At 39.5% G+C, this 11930-nt stretch overlaps 2 protein-coding genes across 6 annotated transcripts in view; one reads left to right on the top strand and one right to left on the bottom strand.

The window, feature by feature from the left end:
• The window catches only part of dock7 (dedicator of cytokinesis 7), a 91787-nt gene that overhangs the window by 9761 nt on the left and 70096 nt on the right, over positions 1-11930 (top strand). For all 5 annotated transcript variants that reach the window (XM_056277935.1, XM_056277934.1, XM_056277933.1 and 2 more), the window contains exons 7-14: positions 1067-1152; positions 1259-1325; positions 1923-2072; positions 2521-2601; positions 3207-3369; positions 5068-5210; positions 5356-5449; positions 6077-6239. In XM_056277935.1, coding sequence (XP_056133910.1) covers positions 1067-1152; positions 1259-1325; positions 1923-2072; positions 2521-2601; positions 3207-3369; positions 5068-5210; positions 5356-5449; positions 6077-6239 — 947 coding nt within the window. The remainder of the gene's footprint in view (positions 1-1066; positions 1153-1258; positions 1326-1922; positions 2073-2520; positions 2602-3206; positions 3370-5067; positions 5211-5355; positions 5450-6076; positions 6240-11930) is intronic.
• Positions 7565-11930, bottom strand: part of angptl3 (angiopoietin-like 3) — a 6224-nt gene continuing 1858 nt past the window's right edge. The window contains exons 3-7 of the mRNA XM_056277936.1: positions 11653-11764; positions 11418-11531; positions 10979-11074; positions 9286-9558; positions 7565-8967 (exon numbers count right to left, since the gene is read on the bottom strand). Coding sequence (XP_056133911.1) covers positions 8783-8967; positions 9286-9558; positions 10979-11074; positions 11418-11531; positions 11653-11764 — 780 coding nt within the window. The 3' untranslated portion in view covers positions 7565-8782. The remainder of the gene's footprint in view (positions 8968-9285; positions 9559-10978; positions 11075-11417; positions 11532-11652; positions 11765-11930) is intronic.

The following is an 11930-nucleotide window of genomic DNA, read 5'->3' as shown; positions in this document are numbered from 1 at the left end:
GTCATTTTTCTAAAACTATCCATGAAATTATCAGTTAGTTCCTACAAAATCAAAAACCTCTCTGTCAAGTGCGACGTCGCCAAAAAAGCTGCATTGAAAATACATGAGAGATGATGGACTTGACCGATAAACCTTGAGAGTACCTGACTAATTATTATTATTGTAAGTAGTAATATTTATTTTAGCAACATCTGAGCAGTAATATTATTTTATGATCTGTGATAGTAGTATGGTACAGTTACCATAAACCATTTCCTAGACTGGCTTTTTATTGTTAAGAGTTGTAACATACCATAATGATAGCAAAACAATGCTTGACCTTTGTTTTTAATTATAACAGTTATATGAAAATAGATAGTTTTCTTCAACCAAATAATATATTTCCTAACCAAAACCTAAACAAAGTAGAAATATACAATATAGTTCAGTTATATGGTCATGGGTGAGTGTCTATCAGGTATTTTAAAACAAATTCTAATATGACTCAGCCCATTAGAATTTAGGAGTACAACTATCTGTTCTATAATGTCGGAGGTACCAATAAGCAAATGCTACAGATTCTGTGGCTGAATGCACATATGCCAGTGACCCTTTTACATTTCATATTGCAATTAAACAATTCAGTTTTTGTTAAAGCTTTTTGTGACTTGGCATGCTCACATCCAATTCCTAAGCACACCAAAATAATTACTGCTTGGAAGTGACTCACAGGGCCTTTTATGATCATGCAAGGCCAGGGCATCCAGCGAATTAATGAAAAAAACTTCAAGGCCAAATGTCAAATATAAGAGGATAAACTGTGACTTGCTGTTCCTTCTAATCTGTCATTTTCCCTTTAAAGAATGATTATTGATATCATTCTATTTTAAGTAGATGTGATTCTTTTTTTTAAGAACGTTATCACTACAGTCTCATATAATATGGCTGTTGCAGAGCATAGTGATGATGCAGCCACTTGGATGGATGAATAAATGCATTTATCAAATAAAGACATTCTCCAAACACTAACAGCAGTTATTCTTTTATGAAATGATGTTTTGCTGCATTTTTCCATGTCACTGTGCAGGAGGAGCCCATCGAACGCCACTGTTTGCCCGATGTGCCTAAAGAACACTTTGGTCAGAGGCTACTCGTCAAGTGCTTGTCCTTGAAGTAAGTGGTAGAGGGCCATTTTCAGAGAAAAAACCTTTTAGCTTCGCACAGCTTTTAACTGCCACTTTCTGCTGACCCCTTGCTTTTTTTTTTACTCCCTTTGAAGGTTTGAGATTGAAATTGAGCCCATATTCGCCAGCTTGGCCTTATACGATGTCAAGGAAAAGAAAAAGGTAAGCTGTTATGGTTTCCTCAGTGCCACCCTGGCCCTGAGCTGTTGGGTGACTCCTGCAGACCACTGAAATTGTTGGGAAGCCAGTACGATTTCGATGAGTGGCCCATAAAAGTTTATGTAATTGCCCTGCTATGCTTGTGTGAATGCAGTTAAATCATATGGAGTATCTGTGTATCTGTCTACGAAGTCATTCACCCACTCTATATCTTTTTATTCACTTGCTCTCGTTCCTCTCTATCTATCTGACAAACACTAGAGGGTAGCAGCTGCTGGGATGAGTGGACCTCCCATATATATTGTTCTGCTCAGGCGATCCACTATTTCACTAGAACTCCCAGTACATTTGCCAGGGAAGTGGGCATTTTATCACTGGAATTTCATCATAGCTGTCACCCTCCCTGACCAAGGAATTAAAAGAATGCTTTTCAAGGATAAGATATGAATTTAGAAATTTGCTCAAAAAAAAAAAAACTCGACTCATGGTGTATTTCACCTTTTCTTGGTAATCAAATGTGTTGAGCATGACGTAATTATAAGTATAGCTTTGTGTACATTAATTATTTACAGATTGTGTGTATGTGTGTCACCTCCCCAGATATCAGAAAACTTTTTCTTCGACTTGAATTCAGAGCAGATGAAGGCGATGTTGCGTCCGCACATCCAGACAGCAGCCATCTCCACCCTGGCACGTTCTGCTATATTTTCCATCACCTACCCCTCGCAGGACGTCTTCCTGGTCATCCAGGTCAGACCATGATAACATCGCTTTAATTTACTGTCAGAAATCGACAGATCAAAAGTCAGAAAATTAATAGAAAAGCAGTAAAATGAGCAATAGGTCTTTTGCAAAACAGTTTCTTTTATCGAATAAAAGGCTAGATCATATGTTCACAGAAATATGTTTCATTTGTTGCCTTAGTTTACCTTTGTCTTTCTGTACCGGTATATTTTTATAGCCATTTCAAGCTTGAAAAAAGTAGATAAAATAATAATGCTCTCTGGGTTAAAAACCAATTCAATGAGCTGACCTACAGTTTAGGTGTAAGCAGGCATGTGGAATGTTGCAGTCTTTTGACTGCCTTTATAATAACTGAACTGGGCTGGGGATAGTGTTTCATATATCCATGTTTCACAGAAAGTCCATTATGTGATCTGTCTGGTGTGACTGAAACATCTGTGTGCTCTGTCCCTAGCTGGAGAAGGTGCTACAGCAAGGTGATATTGGAGAGTGTGCTGAGCCTTATATGGTCTTCAAAGAGTCTGATGCCACCAAGGTATGGACATTCTGCGAGAACCATTCTTAGTGATTCTCATTCCAGTCCAGGGACTCCAGGACTGCTGGTTTTCCAGGCTGCCAATTAATTGATTACATTCACGTCTTGCTTCAGAGATCCCCCATGTAATTGGGGAGTTTTTAGACCTGACTCAACAGGTGGATGTAATTACCAGCTGGCAGAATAGAAAACCAGCAATACTGGGGTCACAAGGACCTGACTGAGAACCATAATGTTAGATTATAGGTTGGTACCTAAAATTACCTGTGGACTTGTTTCCTGTTTCTTACAGATGTCTTAATGAGAAAGATGCTTTATGAGAATTTTTCTTCCTTACAGTCTACTATGCTATGAACATTTTTCACTTTGCTTTAGTCTTAATTTGTGGTAATATTGCCCCTCTCAATCACCAAGATGTTGCTCATGCATAATCCCCTTTGTTCTAAATGACCAAGTACTGATAGAACTTAGTGTTGATGTTCAATAGTTTTGTTGACTTCTTCCATTAATGAATTGAGATAAATCAATAAAAAAATTTAATTCAATTTTTAAATAGACAGTTAGTTAGGTAAACATATTAACTCTCTCTCTCTCTCTCTCTCTAGAACAAAGAGAAGCTGGAGAAGCTTCGCAGCCAGTCGGAGCAGTTCTGTCAGCGTCTGGGCCGGTACCGCATGCCCTTCGCCTGGACCGCCATCCATCTGATGAACATTGTCAACAGTGCCGGCAGTCTGGAGAGGGACACAGAGCTGGAGATGAGCCTCTCAGGTCAGATGCTACATGTTGCCTTTTGTAACAGCTTTTGCAGTTTCGAACATGCATGCCATGATACTGGCTTGCAAATGGCAAACTTTTTTCTTTTCTTTTTTCAATGGTGGCAATGCCGTGGCACTATGGGCATCAAAATGCAGTCATGTCAGTCAGTTGAGAGTGAAACACTTCCCTCTTCAATGCTTGCGTTCTATCATTAGTGGTTTACCATGGTACTTGAGAAAACAGTTGTCTACAATTCATGTCTGTTCTTTACTGTACAATATTTAATTAAAAATAGTGATGTTTTTGTAAAAAAAATACTTTTTACTTTGATACTTTGTATCAAAGTATATAGACATATAGTATATGGATGTAGTAGTATATAGACAAAGTATATAGTTTATTGTCTATATTGTATAGACAATAAACTGGACTGGGCTAAGACCACTGATGCCCTCTACAAGATGGGACAAAGCCGTCTCTCTTTTTTGAGGAGGCTGAAGTCCTTCACCATCTGCCAGACAATGTGGTATGAGTCTGTGGTGACCAGTGCTGTCCTGGTTTGCTGTTGTGTGTTGGGGCAGCAGGTTGAGGGTAGCGGATGCAAACAGGCTCAATAAACTGATCTGCAATGCCAGTGAAATTGTGGGGTTGGAGCTGGACTCTCTGGCGGCGGTTTCCGAGAGGAGGATGCTGTTGAAGTTATGTGCCATCATGGACAATGTCTCCCACCCATTCCATGGCGTGCTAGTCGGGCACAGGAGTACTTTTACTGGTAGACTCATTCTGAAGAAATGCACTACAGAGCGCCACAGGAGGTCATCCCTGCCTGTGGCCATCAAACTTGACAACTCCTCCCTCAGAGTGTCCACTTATTTTACCCTGTCGGGTGTTTGTTTGTGCTGTTTTTTTTCATGCTGCAGTAATACAGTATAGATAGGGTGTTATATGCTGGAGCATGGTGCACATATGTTTACATATTTTATTCTTATTTCTATTTCTTATTTCATCTTCTATTTCTGTTTATTTCTATTTTCTTGTTATCTTGTATCCTGTTAGTTTTTCTTTACTAGAGCGTGAGTGTCTAATAGGGCCCAATTTCCCCACAGGGATGAATGAAGTATTCGGATTCTGGTGATTCTGATTCTGTACCGTAGCTCTAAAGTTTCAGACAACTCGAGATGTCCTCCCTTATTCCGAAAGAATATAAGATGAACCTGTTATGAGCTTTATTGATATTCAGCCCATCAAATGCACATTCTTCACTTGTTAATGATCACGAGCGCTTGGTTTCCGTGTCACATCTTGTTGTGGCCCAGACTCTAGCAGAGGCTTGGCAGTCATGCACGACAGTCATGGACAAATCAATGCAAAATCCCACCTTAAAAGCTTTATCTGAAAACTTTTCAGGATCTATCAGTAAAGCAAGGTCAAAAAAGGCAAAAAGCATCATGTCAAGCAAACTGTCCAGCCGTATCGATCTTTTGTTTTATTTTGAGTTTGACCCCTTATGTTTGTCTAAACTTTGACCTCACAAGGTCATATTTTTAAGATACTAGGCAGTTGCTAGGCAGATTCAGGAATCCTGTTGGTCAATGACTTTTACATGATACAGAAAATGGGATTTAACATGAGTTTGATGTAATAAACTGAAAAGAGCTGAGAAAAGATAAGAAATTATTTATGATGCTGAATCCCATCATTTTTGTGCAGAGAGAAAAGGGTCCTGGTCAGAGCGAAGGAATTCAAGCATCATGGGAAGGCGTTCTCTGGAGAGGACCACCAGCGGCGATGAGTCGTGCAGCTTGACAGGATTCAGGCCTGCCACACTAACTGTCACCAACTTCTTCAAACAGGTCTGTATGAGGACTAGTTTAGCATGAAAAACAAAAAAACAAAACTTTGTTTAAGCTTTATTTAAGGTGGCAGGCTCACTTATGTGTGTGTGTGTGTGTGTGTGTGTGTGTGTGTGTGTGTGTGTGTGTGTGTGTGTGTTTGTAGGAGGGGGACAGGTTGAGTGATGAGGACCTCTATAAGTTCCTGGCTGACATGAGGAGGCCATCCTCAGTGCTGAGGAGACTCAGACCCATAACAGGTACAAACAACCTCCCTGGCTCTCATTTATCTATCATCACTTAGCATCTTAGTTTTCTTCAATCGGCTTACCGTTTGGTTTTGACTAAAAAGTAGGAGATTCAAGTGAATCAACATTCTAATTCAACAATTATATTTTTTACTATTTGCCACAATATGGCGGAAACGGGCAAACTAAATAATTTAAAGCTTTTGAATCCATTAGTAGGTCTTGATTTCTTTTTAATCTTAGGGATAGTCACTTTTTCCACTTTTAACTTTCCATTTCGGAGAATCAAGAGTGCCACAAATATTTAAGTTTTGATATCTGTCTATAAAACTGACATTATCAGTATTTTCCATGTCAACATTGCTGACTCAGTGTTGCGAGTACCTAAACTAGGAATAAGATTCTTGTTGTTTTGTGAACCAGTTCTTTTTCCCCTCTCATCTTGCCTTCTGCCCCACTTCTTCTGCTTTACCCTTCTCATCCACATTTTCCTCACTATGCTTTTCCTCCAATATTCTTTTTTATCTATTCTCTAACCTTCCTTTCCTTTGCTCCCTGCCACCCCTTCTCACTCTCTCTCTCATCTCCTTTGTACTCCCTTCCTTGCCACATCTTCCCCCGCTTCTCTCTTCACCACAGCCCAGCTGAAGCTGGACATCTCGCCAGCCCCAGAGAACCCCCACTACTGCTTGACCCCAGACCTTCATCAGGTCAAACCCTACCCAGACAGCAGGGTACGCCCCACCAGGGAGATCCTTGAGTTCCCTGCCAGGGATGTCTATGTGCCCAACACGACGTATAGGTACAGTAAAAACTTGGGGAGGGGAATGTGGAGACAAGGTCAACTGAGAATGAGTAGGGATTAATTTCTAATGATAAGGCTTTTGTTTTCACTAATAATGCAGTAGCTGTCTCATAACAATTATTGAAGTAATTTGAACACAACCTTCTTAAAATATCTCATGGACAGCAGATTCTTTGCCTTAAGTCTTTGGATATTTCTAAGACCGTGTTTATAAATCTAAATTACTTTCGCTGTTGTCTGTGACCAAAGTTAACTCAGGATGGAACCTGTCCCCAAAAAAAAAATCTTTGGCACACTGATAACCCATGACGACTGTTTGGATATAAGATTAATTTCTGGGGGACGTCTGCCTCTTGTCTGTCTGGAGGACTGTGTACATATTAATTTGGCCTGTTGCTATTTTCGTCAAGGTCACTGAGAGTGCTCCTTTTATCAAGCATTGGTGTTAGCATGGTCTCTCAACCCTGGGCCATGTTTGTCAGCAGATAACCAGCTGCCCTCTTACTGTCAGTTAACTCATACCAATCCCAACCGATCCTCCGCAAAAAAGTAAAGAATGAATTATGTTTAAAGTAGTAAATTCATGTTCAAATTATCGTTTTATTTTTTTGGGGAAGGCTTTTTTTTGTATAATGATGTTTGATTGAAAAATCCCGTTCCCCTCCAAAACACTGGACTCAGTGAAACTCACAAAGCTCTATCCTGTGATAACGGTGCTGGTCTGTGATCTTAGATGCTGATAAATGTACGTGAGCATTTGCTCTGAAAATTATCCCACTTGAATAGTCTTAATCAAGTATACTTACCTCGAGAAGCTTTCTAAATATTCTCAATATTTTGATAAACACTTCCATATTTGCAAAGGTTTGGATGCATTGCACGTGTTGCATACTTCTTCACCAGCCTATTAATTAAACCTTTACAAGCAGAGGCCTTAAGTACATGGTAGAAACAAATAAGCAAAAAAATTTTTTTTTTAGTTATAATGGAGTATATAATCTCCTTTTTGGTTGGCTCTTCATATTACTGATGTAGTCAAAGTCCCATTCACTCCATCGCCTGCTCACATGCAAGGCAAGATTCCATCAGGTCAGTTTCTTATCTTTTGCTTGCTTTTGACTGAATGTGTAAATAGTTGCCAAATATATCTATTGCTTGTAGGTTTTGGGTCAGTTCCTGCAGCTGTCAGTTTGCCATTTCCTCCACATAAGTAGTCGTGGAACTTAAAGAAAACATGAAATGACACATGAAATAAATGATGTCGACAATTCAAATATGCGTCATGAAAAAGAAATCAAAAGAATGTCATTCATTTAGTGATGTAATTTTTTTTTTATTTTGTTCTCATAAATATGTATTATCAGAGCGCTAAACAATCTGACAGGTTGTTAGTAAGAAACACATGTACAGTGCAGTCACGATTATGTTTGGAAAAGTAGACAGGAGTCAATATGACTCAGTAACATAGAAAAACACATAGGACACACTCAGGGCAGACCTAAATTGTAATACTAACACATTTTGGTACGAAAACGGTTTAAATACATTATGAAGTAAAAAAAAAAAAATAACAAACTGAGCTCATTAACACTTCGTCAGGTTTTCTACAGAAATGTACTGTCTCCTCTGTTTCTCCTTGTTTTTCCACTAAATTTGACAACTGGGGTTCCCCACACATAGAAATATTTTATAACTCTGGTTGACCAGCCTGGCCTCAAGATTCACTGCTACCTAATTTCTTCAGTTGTGTGTTTGAATATGCAAAGTTTCTGCACTATATTGATGAGTTGTCTAATCTGATGGTTTGTGTAATAGCCTATTGGTATTTATGACTTTAATAGCTAGAAACATGCAATACTATTTCACGCCATACAGACAAAATTCATCATAAACTAGCTTGAGTTGAGCAACAAAGTAGTCAAATGCTTCTAAGCTTACTGAAATATGGAGCCTAGTGGTTTCAGTTTTGCTGTTGTGGCTCCAGCATCCCCGTGACCCTGAGAGCAGGATAAGCGGTTTGGATAATGGATGGATGGATTCTGTTTCATCACTGTCACTATTAGTCATCTTTTAATACAGCACCGGGACATTTTACATACAAAAGTGAGTTGGATGGAATGTGGTCTTAACCACATTAAGAATTTGCAGACATCTTGTAATGATATTTCTGTTAGCGGATTGTTGACCTATTGCAAGTCCAATAGGTCAACATTCTGCTTAGGGTGATTGCATCATTGTGACAGTTAAGCATTTTCTTGTATGACGTAAAAAGCATATCTTTTGGCCCGTGATCTGCCGATCAGTACACTGACCTCTGAGAGAATGGTGTTACAAGGTAGCCACTCTGATGCCGCAGCGCCAAGAGGTCGGTATCTCAGAAACTGATCATGCCTGGGTTAAGTCCATGGCCAAGTTATTTTGTCTTCCTGTGTAGCTTTCCATTGGATGGGATTCCTCAGTTAGGCAGTAGACATAATGAGTGTTTGCAAAAACAAGCCGACAGTGTCATGGGAAAATGTAGGAGTTGTTATGGTGGTGCTTCAGTTGAAGTTGCCAGAAGCTGGAGCAGGTCGTATTGAGATCTTGGTGGCCTTTAGTGAATAGGAAGTACCTGTGCCAGGCTTCCAGTGGATCCCCTTTCTCCTCAAAGAGCGGCCCTTTGCCCTCAGCCATACATACCTCCCATTGAGGTTTGTGTCACCGCAGGCGTTGAACCACCAGCCACCTGCCAAAGGATTATAACAAGAACTATTAACCTAGTGTGCAAGCATGTCATTCCAAGATATTGTTTCCCCAATATATAGTTGAAATGTGAAATGTTGCTATGTTGGTCTAGTATTATAGTTTTAGCTATGTAAGATATATATTTAACTTATCTACCAGCCTTTTAAGCAAATGTTAATTGTCCTGAGGTTGAATATCAGTAATGTCTTTCACAGGTTCATCACATTAGCAATAGCTACTGCAGGCTGTGCTTGTGCTGAGTAGTCTGTGTAGTCCCTATAGTTCCAGTTATTGTAACATAGCCTGTCACTCTTTTTACCTGTGTAGTTGCGAGCACAGTTGGAGTCACGGTGGTTATCGTTGTCTTTGTCCTTCGTGGAAAAACTCATGCCAGTGTGATTGGCCATGGCGTCAGGCAGCTCCCCAGTGAGGTAGCTCAGGTTGAGTGTGTAGTGGGTGGTAGGACCACCCAGTGAGAACTGGTACTCCGCCCAGCGCCGCTCCATCTTCCAGTCCTCCAGCTCCACACGCAGGATTGAGACTCCCTGTCCTGCCACGCTGTGGAGCTTCTTTAAGCCCAGCCAGAACTCCTCTGCAAAACAAATCAGTTTTTTATCATCCAGATTTCCTCTGTTTTGACAGTTTTGTCCCCTTTTTTGACTTTGTCACGTGTATGTGCATGCACACACAAACACATACAACCACAAACGTACACATGCACAGCTGCACACACTACCATTAACAGTAATGTTTGCTTTAAGCAGGTTATGTTTGGATACTGTGCCACATATTCTTTTCAACCCACTGCTTTATTCATTCATGAGTAGTCTAGTGTGTGCTCAGAGACTGCTGTCTTGAATCAGAGGGGGCGGGTTTCAATTCTTAGTATCCGTTTCCTTTCGCTTGTGGTACCATGCTGCAGTCAACTTTATGACATAGTATTTTGGTGGTTGGTGGTGAAAGAAACCGACACCAAAGAATTCATGGCTGCAGGAGTGGTTGCCCCATAGGAATGTAGCAAGAGCGTACCTACGGGCTGCTGTCCAAGTCTGCACGGGATTTGATAGAATTGCTGCCAGAACTCTCTGCATTCTCAGACAATAGAGGAAACCAAGCTGTCAACTGAGGGCTGATATACCTCAATTACTGCTTCCTGTGGCCGTTCTTACAGGAAGTACTTTAAAAAATGCTTTGTAGTCGTGTGCTTCCGTGATTCCTGAATGACAGGCTTTTGTTTGGAGGGATTATAAGGCAGAAACGGTGATAATTAGGCTTGTGCTCTAATCTTCAGACATTTAAACTCTACTTTTAAGCTCTGTTAACTGCCCACATTGATAAACCTTAATGATTCAAACTCCAGTCCAAAGTGTATTCTTTGTTGATTTTGCAGATTTCTTATCCCCAGTTTTTACAATTGACTATGCTCCTTTTCGATGGACTGTGCATATATTTCAAATGTGGTTGATGGCATAAAAGGTTTTGAAATTACTTAAGCCTGTATTTTATTTCGGAGCACAATGGGCTTTGAATAAAACAACAACAACAAAAAACATCTCAATGATATATGTGATTTCCAATCTTTAGTTGCATAAACTGGCATATATTTATCATTGTAAAAAACTATTTACACACTGGTTAAATTTGCTAATTTGATGAACATTGTATTGAGAAACGATACTTCAAATGACTTCAAAAGGTTGAGTTAATGCCTTGCAAGAACTGCTATGCATTTTGAGGGTGTTACATATAAATCATGTATGTAATTTTTCTTTTCTACTCTTTTTTTATATCCATATTAGATTCTAATGTAGTATTTAAACTGATACTTAGGCACACAGGGGTCAATATTTTTAGGCTGTGACAACACTAATTCTATGCTGACAGCATTCATGGAAAGACATTATTAACAATTCTATAGTTATTACAGAACAAAATAAATCTGTATCCAGTTGGCTGCAGCAGATTCTCAATTCTTCTTTCTTAAAATCATGGTATATAAACAATGAACTCACTTCCCAAGTCTCCAAATCCTTTCTCATATTGTTCCCATGTCTGGTCAAAATCCACTGAGCCATCAAACCTGCGCTGGATAACTGTTGAACCTCCATCTGTGGAGTAGATGGGAAATATATTTGAAGTCAAAAGTCAGCAATAAAAGACAACACACACACACACACACACACACACACACACACACATGCACAAGCACATACGGACTTATCAGGAGTCTCCTCTTTCCTTTTCTTTTCTTCTCATAGATAAGGTCATTCTGTTATTGGCAGCATTGTCTGCCATTGTTGATAACCTGTACTGACGTTATCAAGCCCAAGTCTGATAACTTTTTTTTTTGTGGTAAGCATAGATTTACCTTACAGACATAGCTCCCTCTGAAAGCAGCAGCATCTGCTAAAATATTATCATTATTTTAGTGATGGCTTGAGAGTCACCCACCTAAACTCATTTCACAGTAGACGTTGAATGCCTCAGATTGGTTAGGCATGATAGTGTAAATGCCACTGTTCCTCTCGCCTCTGTCAAACAGCTCGCTGCAGTCCACGGGAAGATCTTAAAAAAAGGGAAAAAGATACATATATTAATATGTATATTATAATATATTACATGTATATTATAATATAGTAATATTAGCACTAATAAAGGGCTATATTTTGCACATACATCCCCTTACCGTTTGTTTCCAGGCCACTTGAGTTTCCTGTCAGATATTCAAACATGTCAGATGCCTCTGGGTGCGAATCCACTGCTTTCTCAATTGCATCTTGGAAGTTGTCATAGCTAAGCTGCAATGGAAGTTACCAAAAATCTGTGATAAGGTCAACTAGTAAAAGCTAACATAGCTCTGTTTATTATAATTCCAGTTACTTGCGCCAGTTCTCCAGACCCTAGTATTGTTTATTTTTCTAAATATTGTTGGCATTCCACGCATTACAATGATCAAATCTTACT

This window comes from Lampris incognitus, chromosome 3, assembly GCF_029633865.1.
Source record: "Lampris incognitus isolate fLamInc1 chromosome 3, fLamInc1.hap2, whole genome shotgun sequence".
Taxonomy (NCBI): domain Eukaryota; kingdom Metazoa; phylum Chordata; class Actinopteri; order Lampriformes; family Lampridae; genus Lampris; species Lampris incognitus.
Note: the sequence above shows the minus strand (reverse complement) of the source record. Positions and strands in the feature narration are given on the sequence as shown.